Consider the following 15,286-nt stretch of genomic DNA (forward strand, 5'->3'; position numbering starts at 1 on the left):
AGTCCATGGGACTAGTAGAGGGATTTCCAAGGGACGATGCCAAAAGAGCCTCAGTGTACGATCGTGTCTTGTAAGCAAGGTTGGCCTGCATGCCACGGCCTCAAGGACTGGATGGATACGCCGATGAGGAAGGTAGTGAAAACCTTGTGGCACCGCCAACACTTCATAGGATCATGGCAATCGATGGCAAAATTATTTCAATAGAGTCAACGAAAGCACCGCTTGCCCATCCATTTGAGGTAGGTAGCACGCTCAGTCGGGCTAACCACCGGTTGTTGCTATCACAACGCAGTTCCCCTGTCCCTAGTAGCATCTGCACATCCCTTGCTCCCCCAAACTTCGATCCATCCTCTATGATCAGTGGCAACCAACAAATCCCCTCCCCCGATCACAGTAGATCATTCCATACTACCACCAAACTGAAGCAAGGTCGTGGATAGGAGGGTGAAGTAGCAGCAGCAACTTTTGGACCAGCTCACGTGATATAGGCACCCAGTGGTAGGCCAACAACGAATCCAATAGCAGGGGGACGACCAGCATCATGCATCACCGCGGCAGGCTCTCGGACCACCTTGGACATGAGGAGAGGCACAGGGGCATAGAGAGTCGAGCCAATAGATGGGGAGAGATGCAGCAAGCTAGTCACCATCTCGGAGGAGGAGGAGAGTCCCACGCGCGACGACGAAGATGCATCTGGATCGACCTCGATCTGATTCGATGTTAGCACAACAAAGGGGCGCATCGGCGCGAGTGAGCTAGATGGGGGTTGATACGTCCATTTTACATCATGTTTTCCCATTGATATCCATTATGCTTTGAGTCATTATTTCACTTCATGATGCAATCCTAATGCCTTTTCTCTCTTGTTTTGCAAGTTTTACACAAAGAGGAAGATTGCTGACAGCTGGAATTCTGGACCGGAAAAGGCTACACAAGAGTTGGATATTCTATGCAACTCCAAATGACCTGAAATTTTATGGAAAAGTATTTGGGAGTATTAATACTGACGAAGGAATTACCAAAAGGGGACCCACCAGGAAGCCATGATCTTGGGCGGGGCGCCCTACCCCCAGGGCACGCCCCCTAAGCTCATGAGCCCACCAACATGCCTCCGGGGCACATCTCCCCCTATATGATACTATTTTCCCTATAAAAAACAAAGTAGACTTTCGGAACAAAGCGCCACCATCTTGAGGAGGAATCTGGGCAGGAACACTATTACTCTCTAATGGAGCAATTCCGCTGGGGAAATTTCCCTCGGGGAGGGGGAAAATGAATTCTTCGCCATCACCAACGCTTACTACGTCGTGGGAGGACCAATTTTCATCAACATGTTCACCAACACCATCTCATCTCGAACCCTAGTTTATCTCTTGTACACAATCTTTGTCTCCAAACCTCATATTGGTACATGTGGGTTGCTAGTACTGTTGATTACATCTCATAGTTGATGCTAGTTGGTTTATTTGGTGGAAGATTATATGTCTAGATCCTTAATCATATTCAATACACCTCTGGTCTTGAACATCAATATGAGTATTTACGTTTGTTCTTGAGGACATCAGAGAAGTCTTGTAATTCTTTTATTAGTGTCATGTGAATGTTTATTACATGATACTTCACCATACTTGGGCCTAGGGGAAAGCATTGGGGAGAAATAAGTACATGATTGGTTGTGAGAGTGATAGAAACTTAAACCCTAGTTTATGCATTCGTAAGGGGATGATTTGGATACATATACTATGGTTAGATTTATCTTAATTCTTCTTCCATAGTTGTGGATGCTTACGAGAGGGGGTAATCATAAGAGGGCTGTTTTTTCAAGTAAGAACAACACCCTATCATCGGTTCACCCACATATCAAATTATCAAAGTATCAAACGCAAATCAAATAAACATGACTAGCGGAAAAAAAATCCCATGTCCACAAGAACGCTTTTCTTGCTATAAGAGAACTTTCCGGCTTGTCCTTTGCTACAAAAAGAATTGGTCCACCTTGATGCACTTTTGTTACTATTGTTACTTGTTACTTGTTAAGAATTGCATTGCTACAAAACTATCTATTACCGCTACTTTCAGTGCTTGCAGAGAATACCTTGATGAATACCACTTGTCATTTCATGCCGCTCCTCGTTGGGTTCAACACTCTTACTTGTCGAAAGTACTATAATATATCCTCTATACTTTTGAGTAAGTATAGGTGCAGTGGTGAGGGTGGATGGCTTGAATAGGGGCGGAGGGAGAGCTAGGGGCGGTGGCGGGGCTGCTCGTGGCGCACGCGTCTGCGACATGGGCATCACGAGAGTCCTATTTCTCTCAGATCTAATACGCCTTATATTAGATGGCACGAAAATAATCAATCATTACTAGATTGACAAACAGACTAGATACTCACTAGAAGTTATGCATGCCATAAATTGATAAAACATAAGAGCAACTCCAACCGGGCGATCCATTTCGTCCGCGCGTGTCCTTTTGGGTCACCACGAACAAAAATGACGGCCCAACGCACCGAGACAAACCCAAATGATGTCCATCACATGTACTTATCGACCATTTCGGATTTGCGTCCTCGCGGACACGAACCAGACATGTTACCCGCCATCTCTGTGTCCGCTACAGGTCTACCAGTTGACCACTCAACCACCGCACACGGTCATATTAAACACGACCACCAAACTTGGGCCCGCGTGGTAGTGGCTAGAAGCTGCTGGTCGTCATCCTTTTTAATCGAAGCGTGCAGTGGGGCCGACCTCATCCACTTCTTCTCCCCGTCCCCATCTAGTCACACTTGCTCCCCCGCAGGCGACCAGAAACCCTAGACCTAGCCGGCACCCACCACCGTCCGTCATGGGTTTCTTCAACAACAGCATGGCCGTGAGGGATGACCTGAACCCCAAGGAGTTCCCGCTGCTCCGCTCCATCATCGCCGCGTGCGCGCCCTGCAGGTTGTAGGTTGCTGGTGTTTGGACTCTCGCCGCAGCTGCTCGCGCTTATCGCGTTCAACTTCGGGTAGGGGGTGCCACCGGCTTTATCACCGACGGCGCTGAAGACGCGGCCAATACACGAGGCGTGCTCGCAGGCCGCAGGCCCGGCTCGACGGCCGTTCACCAGGCCAGGTACCACTACTAGGGAAAACCCTAGCAGTAGCGCCGGTTTTTGGACTATCAGTAGCGCGGGTGACCATGCTACTTCTAAGGCACTATAGCTAACTTTTAGCAGTAACGCAGTTTGACCAGACTACTACTATCTAAGTTATGAGTAGCGCGCTTTTCTAACCATCGCTATTGCTAACTGAGTTAGTAGTAGCGTGCCTTTCTAACCGGCGCTACTGCTAACTGAGTTAGGACTAGCGTGCTTTTCTAGTCCGTGTCACTATTAAATGCACATATTTCTTTTTTTATATTTATGTTATATTCACACACGGTTATACATATTAATATATAACATCAATAATTATTGTGCCAGCAACAACATTTACACATGGTTATACATATTATGTCATATAACTCATCATCATCTTACTCATAAAATAGAAAAACATCATAATAATCATCATCCTAATTGGTCGTGCCAAGTTAATATAAACCAGAAAAACTTCTCTCATAGGAACTAGTCCTCTCTCCTGGGTAAAATGTCATAAAACAGAATAACACCTATGTCTCCGCGATGAAGCACACAGATCCAATGGTCTCCAACTTATGACTTCGATCCTTCTTTATTTCTTCCCATGCTTCAATTTGGAGTCATCCTTGTGATTTGCGCTCAGTCGAGTACGGAAAATCGAACGTAACCCTCATAGGGCTTTTAATTATCATATGACCTTTGCCATGAATCAACGAGGCACAGCATCATTTGGCAGTTTCTGTTGAAAAACATAATAGTAGCCTAGTTAGCAATGTAATCAACGCCATTTATGCAATAGTAGTGCACTTAATTAACAACTCTTAGCAAGATATTTACGTGAATGCCATCAACCCTCAACCTATGCACTAGTACCATGTATGAAGTATAATTTATGACAGGTCTCATATTATACGGAAAGTTGACCCTACCAAATAGGACACCAATAACAAAGGTGATAAGATCATCCTTCTCCTCCCAAGTTAGATGTGATCCATAAGTGTAGTGTGTCGTGTCAACTATGTTCCATGTTTCACTCGAAGAAAGGAAATAAGCTGTAAATTATAAATTAACAAATTTAGTATGGATGAACACCAACTATTTTTAAATATAGAATGCAAATTACTTGACAAATATTGTTGACAAACTCACATGGAGGTAAAACTGGAAGCATATCGGCATCCACCCAAATATCGATATTACCTTCAATATGATCTTCAGGACGAAGATCGAATGTTATTTCCTTATCCTCCTGAAATCCATATGCCTTGGCTAGAGCTTGCCAATTTGAGCACCCTAATTCTGTGTTATTAACTTCATTCATTACTTTGACAAGAAATGTGTGACCATGTTTAATCCTCAGGTTAGCTCTCCTCATCTCCATACTCTCGTGGTATTCGAAATCTAACCTATCCAAGACATACCTTCTTGCATGGCAGAGGATGAACTAGCCGAAATGTATAAAACAAAAATTACACGTTGAAGCAAAAAACATAAGTCATGCTTAATTACGAAAAAACACTTGTCATCGTTGCGTACCGTACAAACAACGAAGGTATCGTCAAGCTTGATGGTGAAGAACATGTCGTCTCGCAGGTAAGGCGAGTCACAAAAAACCCCATCGTCGCCGCAGAGTTCACACTCCCAATCGTCGGCACACATTTCGTGTGTTCATGGTTCAAAAATTCGGCAATTGACCATTATTAAAATAAGATATATTGAGCACGTGAAAATTGTCGGAACGGAAATGAATCAACATTCCGGCAAAACATAGGCACTAGGAGGTGTTCCTTGCAATAACATACATATACACGTGTCCAAATAGACCTAATTCAATGTCGGTTGACTTTCGGTCTATCGGGACTTTCCTTAAATAACTCTCATATCTCATGGTGTGTTCGTGTGTACTCTCTCACACTGATATGATGGTGTATATATGTTGATGGACACTCTCTCACACTAATAGTTCGACCGTCAGTGATGGACACATCTCCTCTCCTCTCCTTATGCATTATACCGATGTATATATCGCAAGAAGAGAATAGGAGGAAGCGCCCCCCACGACAACAGTCGTGATTCCTCCATCAAGAAAACACATGAAAGTCACACAAGGAGCAACGACAGACCGAAAGTACCTGATTTTTTTACTAAAAATATCTAGACCTATTTTTATGCAATTGTTAATCAATTTATAATGAACTCAAATATAATGTCAATAATACATCATCTCGAATAATCCAGTTAATGCATCATCGAATATTATCATTGATACATATTGAATATTATCATATAATATCACTAATACAAATCGAATACTACCGAATAATCTAGTTGACTCGCGGTTTCTGAGCCGCGGGCGATGGACACCTTAAGAGAAGGAACCATCACAGGATCATAACTCGAATGAGATCCCTGAAGAACCTGCCAGATATTGGAGAACATGGCGTTCAACGCAGCCATGTAGCGACGGACGTGCTCGTCCTCCTCCCTAACACGGCGACATACCACCTCCGTGGGGGCCCGCTCCCTCCACACCGATAGTGGGCCACACGACCGACACCAAAGAAGGTTCGGGTCGACGACGAGACCCCGATTCCTCAAAAGCTACGCGCCCCGGAAGGTAGCACCTCCAACTACCAGCCCGGCGGAGCCCAGTCCCTGACATGACACCTCTCAAGGATGTCACCGTCGAGTCGATGAAGAGGATGCGGGCCGAGCATTGTCGACGTCGAGAACAACTTCCTATGAGAACATTTTCTTATCGTTTAATGTTTTACTTTCTAGTTATCTTCTTAGAAATATGTGAACAATTTCTTTTTCTCATAAAAACATTATATAAGACATGCTTAAATTAGTGATGCATGCCAAAGTAGTAATAATTTTCATTTGGACAGCAATCATCTCATTTGAATTTGGGCATCAAAACCATTTTTCTGACTCAGTTTTGCTATTTCAGAAATACGCGAACAATTTCTTATTAACCATCTAATTTCACAAACAATTTCAGAAACAGTGTCCTAGCAAGCAGCCCTGGCAATGTCCTAGCAAGAACCCTAGCAATCCTTTGAAACCATAGCAAGCAAACGGGTTAGGAGGCATCGGGATGTCTCACCAGAGAAGGAGACGCGGCGGCGCGCGGAGGAGACAGCCGGCGTGCGGTAGGGGTCGGGGTCGGGGCCGGGGTCGAGGTTGCTGGGGCAGCAGAGTGGGTCGGGGTCGGGGTCGACGGTGGCACAAGGAAGGGAGAGTGAGGAGGGAGAGAGTGAGAGAGTGAGGGGCGTGCGCGGGAAAGATGATAAGTCCACGAGGGCTAATTAGCGGTAGCGCAGGGCCGAGAAGGGCGCCGCTACTACGGATTTAGCAGCATCGCTGTATTTAGGGAAACATTACTACTACAACTAGCGTCGATGGACTCGTTGGGTCCCACTTAGCAGTAGCGCGGCTTGTATTTCCAGCGGTACTGCTAAGTCATCACTTGTAGAGCTTTCCAAACCTAGTGCTATTGCTAATTAGCAGGAGCGTTGCATATTTTCCCGCGCTACTACTGATATTTTACCCATAAGCATTTCCGTAGTAGTGTACCCTGACTCGACCGGGGAGGCGTGGGCGCTGCAACGACGCACGCGGTCTAACCCGGTGTGTCGGCGGCCGACGGTGACGTTGCGCAAGTCTGGCTGCCGGCTTGCGCTGACCTTGCTGCCGTAGGAGGTGCTCGATGTGCGGTGGGACATGGCCATTGTCGACAAGCCGAGCGGGCCCCGGCCCAGGGAGCCAGGGCGGATGGATACCATATACACCGCGGCCACGCTCGCGCACGCGGGAGGGGACGGAGCGATGGTCGTCGCGTTGCACGACATGAACCGGACGGTGGAGCAGTGATATGCCAGTGAGTACCTCTGCGAGGATAATCTCGTCGCCGCCAAGGGGTACCTATGGCACTTCCATGTCGCCGCCGGATGCATTCTCCTCGACTGGTCCGGTCCAGATCTTGTAAACCTGAGCAAGCGAAGTGAGATCGCCATTGGTGGGCATGGCAGTCTCTCGCAGGTGCAGTTCCGACCGCGAGGGGGAGTATTTCAACCAATTTTGCAAAAAACACAAAATCCTGGTTCCATGCGTATTGGAGGGGTCCAACGACCTCAAGATGACTTGACGTCGACGCACGCGTGAAAAGGCTATTCAACCCGCCAACTCATCATGTACTAGACAAACCGTATAATGGATTAGACAAGTTTAGTGATTGTATTTCGGGTATTTCTAACTATGTGGACTAAAGTGACCATCGTGACAAGTTTGAGGACCTATAGTAAATTTTTCTCTATTTTAAAATATGCGGTGACAATTTTATATTGCAACGAATATTTCTCAAATAATGGCTGAAACATTTTCTTTTAATATGTGACAACAAAATATGCATTTTTTTATGTAGTTAGCTGAGAAAAATACTTATTAGCTCAAAAAAAATACTTAGTTAGCTAAGCTCCAGACGTCTTCGGTCCTTACCCAAACATTTGACGAGTCGACCACCCATCTTTTGAAGAATGCTTTGTGGCTTGATGATTGACTAACAAAAAAGCCCGTGCGTTGCAACGGAAGATAAAATAATACTCCCTTCATTTTTATATAGAAGGTCACTATCAAAATTATAATTTACATATATACAAGACCACTATAATACTAATTGATACAATATTAATGATGTTTATCTCCTAGTCCTAGCAAACGAAGCCCCTGTACAGGCCCAATCGAGCTACGTGTATACACCAATGAATCGATAAATTAAAACCAAGCAGCCGGACGTGAGCTGCAGTTGGGACAAAAAGAAACAGAAACGGGAACCAGTCAACAACAGTCGTGGAAATTCGAATGAAAAAACCTGAGTTCTAGGCACTCCTGGTAATAAAAAAAGACCAAGAATCATCGAACGCATCAGCTCGCTACCCCTCCAAAGAAAAAAAGATGGCCGGCTGGACCTCCATCCCGGCGGAGCTCCTCGCCGAAATCCCGGGCCGCTTACCAGGCGACGCGGTCCATCAGGTATGCTCCCACTGGCGCGCATCCACTTCCGGGCTCCCACTGGCGCGCATCCACTGGCCGCTTGTCGTCCATGGATCGTCGCCGGCCGCGAACCATGCATGGAGCCTGCTCGGCCCGGTCGGCCAACAGTCGTTTTGGCTGCCCCTTGGCAACCGACGGGTCTACTTGGGCACGCCGGCGCCGGCGGGGCTACCATACTGCTGCGGCACGCCCCTTGGCTGGCTTGCCCTCATGGACAACCTGCAATCCCCAACGCGGTTTGTCCTCTGGGTCTGGAGCCCCTCTCCGAATCCGAGATCCCTCTGCCATGTTTGCCCTCCGTCATCCAAGTCTTCCTCTCGGGAGACCCGCTCGCCTCGCCTGACTCTGACTGGATGCATGGCGATCGCAAGCCAGAAGCTCTACACCACCGGCACTTGCATGGGCCAGACGCTCTTCTTCTGGCGGCCGGGAGATCGCAAGCCAGAAGCACCAACCTTTACTGTTCTCTGCGAGCGCGCCATGGATTTTGAAAGTTCCCCGGCGGTGGCAGGCCGACGTGGTACGTGGTCGCATTCAACGGCGAGTTGCTGCTCGTTGTTACGTACCCGGCGCCCAATATAAAGGCTGTCGAAGTTTACCGCCCGGACTGGGCAGCGGAGAGCCTGGAGCTGCGGGACAAGGTGATCGATCTCGGCGACTAGCTACTCGCTCTTCTTGGGTCACGGTGACGCGTTTGCCCTCTGTGCAAAGGAGTTTACTATGAACCGGAGAAATTGTGTCTACTTTGTGGAGAACGATTCAGTCAAGCATCAAGATTGGGCTATTGTGTTAGACTTGGGGTCAAATGTTGTCCAACAAATTCCATATCCTGAAGAGCAGATGGAGGGCGCAGGCAAAAGCAATCACTGGTCGGCGTATTCATGGTTATGTCTCAGAAGACCCTTCTTGAAGGGTGACCAAGGCCAGTAAGGTAGATCTTCACTGACCATCTTATATGATAATAGTATCCGGACCAGTATTGGAGCAGCATCAGAGCTTCCCATGTTATTCTGTTTGAATGATCAAAACACCAACACGTACGTCTTGTCACTTCAGATCATCAACCTTATTCCTCCCATGCATGAATCTTTGTTGAATGATGGACTCCAACAGCCCAATTACTAAGCCTTTGGCATGGAAGCTAGTGTTAAGAGCTGATTTATAATAGATATCACCATTGTAAAGTCGGATAATTCAGTGGACCACTATTTTGTATCTCTTTTTCTCTTACTAATAAAGCTGTAACTATTCAGTCCGTTGCCAAGTTTGGTTCATTCTTTTTACTGGCGACACTAAGTGCCTTGTTCTGCTTGAACTAGCAGCTGTGTCATGGTCGGTCTTTAATGCTAGAAACAGAGCAGCATGCTTCCAGCATAGTACAATGGTTGTTAAACTGATAAGCCATTGGCTTCATAATTTGGTCTTCGCTGCGGTTAAAGGAGGAGATGCAAAATCTGCTGCTGTTGGGAACAAAGTTTGTTTGAGTAGGTGGCAAGGGAGGTTTTTAATGTAGCAAAAGTGCTATACAAAGACTAATCCATTGAGGGTGGTGCTGTAACCCATGAAATTGTGTTCTTTGTTGAAGATTGCTGGTGCTTCTCCTGGCAAAACAGCACTACTATTTCTTTCCCCTGTTTCGGCTCCTTGCTAGCCTGATGTTTTGGGCAGATGGCTGATATGAGTATAGCTTTTGAGAGCTTTTGCTGGAATTATGTTTTGCATGCCTGCTGTGTGTACAGATTCAATTCCCATGTAACTATATTTCCCCCCTTTTTCTGGTCTGTAAATGAGATAGCATCCTAGCACACTTGGGGAAAGGGTCAAACTCCTTCGAATACCAGGCGAACGGGTCAAACCCTGTTCCATGGCAGGGCCATCGAGAAAAAGCACTGGCTGCCAGAAAAACGCTGTGTTCGTTGCTGGTGTTCTGCAATTTGAATAATCTGGGAGCTTTCTCTTGTTTGATAATCATGTACCCAAATTCAATCCAAATGTTCTATCTGAGCATCTCTCTATTTACCATGAATGGCAAAAGGAGGTGCAGAAGAAAATCAGTGTAGATATGTAGGAGTAGGTCCCTCTAGGATATTTTTCTTTGTTTGATGGGAGGTAATTTTGTGTAGGCTCGTCCTGTTTTCTGGTTATTGGATAAGATATAAAAAAAAAGGAGGTTGTGCTCCTTGGGCAGATATGCACAGGTATGCACCGCCGATCCTAAAAGGGTGCTAAGAACAGTAGCAGACCCATATAGAGCCGATCCGTAAAAATTTCACTAGATACTACATACGGATGTATATAGATACATTTTAGAGTGTAGATTCACTTATTTTATTTTGTATGTAGTCCCTGCTAGAATCTTTTAAAAAGACTTATATATAGAAACGGAAAGAGCAGGTGACATGAGGATATCAGACCGGCCTACAATGAATTACAATTATTTTTTACAACTGTTCCTTCCTCCTATCATTTCTGCCCGAGCTTGATTCCTGCTCATATATTCTATCGTTTCTTGCTCAAGATTTGACCCCTGATTTGTTCCTCCCATAAAATACCTGTCCTCTTCGGTCATGACCGGAGACCGAACCAAGTTCATGGTGCAAAACACAATTGGTTTTTCATTTGTGGATTAACCGATCAGTTATCAGATATATATAGGAACAAAAATTTCTTTATCACAAGAACCAAACGGTTATACCGAATGCCCAGACTAAAATCCTATGCAGTGACAAAAAAATTAGCATACAATGACCAAATGGACCCACCGAGAAAATGGCCAAGTCAAAATTATGGGGCAAAATCTCAAATTATACACATCAATTGACTGTAAGACCTTTAACCCCTAGGGAGCTTATAGTAAATTAAAGGATTATGCACTCTATAGCCAATCCCCTTTCTTAGGCTTGCCTAATTGCGTTAGTCTAAAAAGAATGCACATCATCATATGCCATCTGTTCGTCTCTTTGGACAATGATCCTTAGTCGGGCTGTAGATTCTCTGATTTACATCACCTTTACAGTGGCTGACATGTGCGCCCAGGAACAAGATGGCCCACATGTCATCAAGCCAAAGGCAGGTAACTTTCGTCAGAGAGAATCTGCACCCCTTAGTTGTGCGACATCCATAATGATCCAACCACGATTCTTTTTATCTATGGGCCATTGTGTGGTGTATTTTATTCAAAGAACGTTTACTTGAAAATTCACAACATAAAAGAGTGAATATGTATGGTTTCAACATTGGGCAAAGTCAGACCATGGAAACTTGATCAAAAGATGTACTGATTTGTTTATATATTTATACAACATATACAGAAAAGAAGGGAACCAACTGAGCCAATTAAGCCCTCTTATTTATCAAGGGATCCGCGATGATCTGAGGCTTAAAATCTGGCTTCAAGTACTCTGAAAGCAAGTTAGCATACATGTCATACCGAGCAGTCATGCGGAAGGCCCACTTGTCTTTGATCTGGCGGCATAAGTTCAGGTCCATGTCAGATACCATCAAGCCATCTCGGTAGCGCGATAGCGATGGGGTGCAGGAAGCATCAGGCGCTGAGAAATGACTGGATCCATAGAAATGACCAAAGTCCGCGTGCTGAGGTTTCCCATCACCAGAAGTGAATGGGTTCGGGAATACCTCTGTGCCTACCCGGTTAATTGATCCGACAAAGTAGCTATTTGCAATTGCAGCATTCCTTGCCTGAAATGGACCAGCTTAGCATCAGGGTTGCTCCAGCATGACTAACAGCAGAAATAATAGCAAATGTCATGTGAATAGTTTTATCTGACCTCAATAGGCCACATTGGTTCACTAAGTTCACCGACAGTTGCAGATGGGTTGAAAACTATTTCAGCTCCATTGAGGCCAAATGCAAGCCAATTCAGAGGATGATGCCTGCCGTAGCAGATGTTTACAGCAATTTTGCCATAAGCTGTTTCAAACACCGGATGCCCAGTGTTACCTTCCATATAGTACGTGCTCTCATTGAAGTCGCCAACTCTTGGGATGTGATTCTGCAAGTAGTGTTCAGTTAGAGACTAAAAATACTTTCAGGTAGAAGGAAGAAAAATGGAAATGCAACCAAAGGAAAGAAAAATGTACTGATATGCATACCTTTCGATGAATGCCAATTATGTTGCCATTATTTCCAATTACAACAACGGTATTCCATATAGTCTCTCCATGGTTTATATCCCTTTCAAGGATAGGGCTAACAATTACCATGTTATATTTCTGTGCAAGCTCTTGAAGAAACTGAGTAGATTCTCCATCGACAGGCTCAGCAAACTCACACCAACGTTTTTCACGCGTGCAGAAGGCAAATGGCATTGTCCAGGCTTCCTGAAATTTGAGGGCATGAATCACAATAAATTACCTGCTTCTGTGGGAATATAAGCAAATGTATCCCAATATTATAGCTAGTTTGTACTGGCTTAAGCCTTTCGAAGAAGCTAGATTTTGGTTCTTAGAAGCCCAAAAAGGTAGCATCTCATAGAAGATGGCAAAGCTTTTTGGTAAGAAGTATATCGGCCTATAAGGTTCATTTGGAAAAAAGAAAAAAGAAATGAGTAATCGCAAATGGAAGGACTTTTTTCATTCAGTGGTGCTTGGAATGGGAAACCAGAGAGATTCTGAAGCCACAGAAGCAGCTACTCAACTGTTTCTGGCTTTTTTAAATAGGTGGGCTTCAGTTTCTCAAGATGATGGGCAGAGAAAGCGACTGTTTAATTGAGGCTCGAGCTTCTCTTAGCTGGCAGAAGTTGAAGCTCAGGATATGCCAAGCAGAGTCTCATACACTTAGACTAATAGGACAACAGGTTTGAAAAGAACGATATACGAGTAGATAAGAGTTAGTTACAAGAGAACACCACAACTATATCACCAATGTTAGATGTACCTGTAAGCACAAAATATTGACACCAGAAGCACCAGCTGCATCTATGATGGGTTTTACTTTCTCCATGATAGACTTCTTTTGATCAGCAAAATGACAAGTTGTTGGAACAGCAATTGAGTTCTGAATTAGGCCAACTCGAACAATCCGCGGTTGCCTCATGTGCTCTTTGTCAGCGTTAAAACGGAATGCCTGTGATACAAGTAGCTAACAGTTTCAAATTTTCAAAAAAGAGAAAGCAAACAAATAGCTTCAGCTGTTAGGTGCTGCTGGTTTCCGAAATAGGATGTCTAGAAATTACACGATCAGATCATAATCTACCACATCTGTTTCAAATCAAGGCAAACTATAGATAACCTGCACATCAAAACTATGCGCTTGGGCAAGATCAGTGGTGGCCCCAGGCAGGGAAATAGGCTCAAGAGGATGTGCACAATTCAGCCCCAAAAGCAACCGGCTTGCCTCCTGCCACCAAATGGAGAATATAAAGAAAGATCAGTATAATCAAACTGATCCTAAATAGATTCCCAAAACAAAATGAAGCTAAGTACCGCCAGTATTTGGGAAATAAGGTACAGGGTGAAAAATACAGGTACCGGAAAAATATATCACAAACACAAATTCGCGCAATTTGGACACAAATTCGTTGAATGATTCCATAGAAAACAGATCCCGAACACAGGTCGGATAGAAGAAGATTGTGGCTGTCTGACTCACAGTTAACTTGTGTTTGTGCTGGGAAACAAGCAGCTGACTCATAGATCTTTTACATTTGCACAAACATTTCACCCAACCAAAACCAACCAGGCGGACTGGATCGAGCGAGGGGTACGCACCTTGAAGAGCTCGGGGGAGAGGTTGGACTCGAGGAGCCTGTGCAGCGACTCGTAGCCTCCGATCGACCCCGCCGCCTTCCCCTCCTCCTCTCCCTGCGGCGGCTTGCCGTTGGAGCTCTCCATCCCGAGAGGAGCGATTCGATTGGACTCGCGAGAGGAGAGGAGAGAGGAGCGGGTAGGACTCTCGAATTTAGAAGCCGCACTCCACGAGAGAGACCACGACGAGCAGATTCCCCCTTGTTTAGTGCATCCGGCGCGGATTAGAAAACAATGGCCGGTGACGGGGACGGCAGCGGGGATTAGGGCATCTCTACGGGGTTTTTTTCTTAACACACAGCACGTACCCAAATCATCATGTGCACACGCATGCACTTATTTCTACGATGGCGCACACACGTCTTATCCCTATAAACACCTCTCAAGAAAGTGAACTGGCATATCATTTTGAAATTTACAAAATCATCGTAGGCACCTAGTCGTCGACGGGAACGTCTCTTCTCACTGAATGCGCATCGTCGAAAATCCTAAAATAAATACAGAAAAAATGCGTGCATCAGAATTTGAATCCTGATGGGCTGGGAATACCGCGGTTCCTCTAACCATCCAACCACAGGTAGCGAACTGCGTTTTGCGGACATAGAACATCTTTAACAAATGCCGCAAAACTCCGACGACTGCTTTATATGGGATGGGTCAGAAAACCGGTTCGGTCGGATCCGTGAAAAATGGCCCGACCCATATTTCTTTAAAGGAAGCATGTAAACCATTCCTATTTCCGCTTTATATTAGGGCCCCGGCGTGTTTTAGGGTTTCCGTCCCACAAATCCCCTAGCCTCCTCTCTCGCGAACTTCTCCCCCCCCCCCTCAACGAGAAATTACCTCCCCTCCGACAACGATTTCCGACTACTCTGGCCACCGGATCTCTCCGACGATGGTGACAGCGGGTGCAGGGTATGGCGGCCGCGACGATTTCGGTCGGCGCGGTGGGCTTAGGTACGATGAGGATGTCGACGACCGCGGCAGAGGCGTCGGTCGCAAGTGTCACAACGACGGTGAGGCGGGCAGGTCCGTGCTCCGCCCTCTCGTGTCGGAGAGGCAGAGGGAGGCCACAGCAACCGGCAATGTAACTGTAGCCGCGCGCTTGCTGGCGTTGGGGGAGGAGTTCGACTTGCAGGCCACCCTTTGCTCCACGCTCATGGACCATACGCTGCACTGCGACGAGCCCCTACCCCACGACGGCATTGACTCCGCCAACGACGGCGACTTCGGCAACAAGGAGGTCTATGTTTTTTAAATTTTGATTTATGTTTAATTATGGTTTGTAAAACTCCCCTATGTATGTGATGAACACTATGATATGCTATGTTTGTTTGTC

The 15,286-nt window shown here is 45.7% G+C and overlaps 1 protein-coding gene and 2 pseudogenes across 2 annotated transcripts; 2 read left to right on the forward strand and 1 right to left on the reverse strand.

Annotated features, from left to right (window-relative positions):
• Positions 1–2,850: 2,850 nt before the first annotated feature.
• On the forward strand, positions 2,851–7,117 carry LOC123396975 (annotated as a pseudogene).
• Positions 7,118–7,153: 36 nt separating this feature from the next.
• Positions 7,154–9,375, forward strand: LOC123396976 (annotated as a pseudogene).
• Positions 9,376–11,417: 2,042 nt separating this feature from the next.
• Positions 11,418–14,189, reverse strand: LOC123399757 (beta-ureidopropionase). 2 transcript variants are annotated; one of them, XM_045094139.1, is made up of 6 exons: positions 13,912–14,189; positions 13,433–13,540; positions 13,079–13,282; positions 12,295–12,522; positions 11,970–12,194; positions 11,418–11,880 (listed from the first exon to the last, which is right to left on the reverse strand). In XM_045094139.1, exons 1-6 carry the CDS (start codon positions 14,032–14,034, stop codon positions 11,518–11,520), a joined length of 1,251 nt encoding a protein of 416 aa, XP_044950074.1. In that variant the 5' UTR covers positions 14,035–14,189; the 3' UTR covers positions 11,418–11,517. The 2 variants fall into 2 exon arrangements, with proteins under 2 accessions (XP_044950074.1, XP_044950075.1); XM_045094140.1 differs by having other exon boundaries at positions 13,079–13,267; positions 13,912–14,186.
• Positions 14,190–15,286: the final 1,097 nt, after the last annotated feature.

This window comes from Hordeum vulgare, chromosome 5H (assembly GCF_904849725.1).
Source record: "Hordeum vulgare subsp. vulgare chromosome 5H, MorexV3_pseudomolecules_assembly, whole genome shotgun sequence".
Classification (NCBI taxonomy): domain Eukaryota; kingdom Viridiplantae; phylum Streptophyta; class Magnoliopsida; order Poales; family Poaceae; genus Hordeum; species Hordeum vulgare.

What these genes read in the sequence shown, in the direction of transcription:
- LOC123399757 (XM_045094139.1), bottom strand. Translation starts at nt 14,034, where the DNA reads ATGGAGAGCTCCAACGGCAAGCCGCCGCAGGGAGAGGAGGAGGGGAAG. An exon ending in TCTCCCCCGAGCTCTTCAAG is followed by an intron (nt 13,541 to 13,911) that starts GTGCGTACCCCT and finishes ATTTGGTGGCAG; the next exon opens with GAGGCAAGCCGGTTGCTTTT. An exon ending in AACCAATGTGGCCTATTGAG is followed by an intron (nt 11,881 to 11,969) that starts GTCAGATAAAAC and finishes GGTCCATTTCAG; the next exon opens with GCAAGGAATGCTGCAATTGC.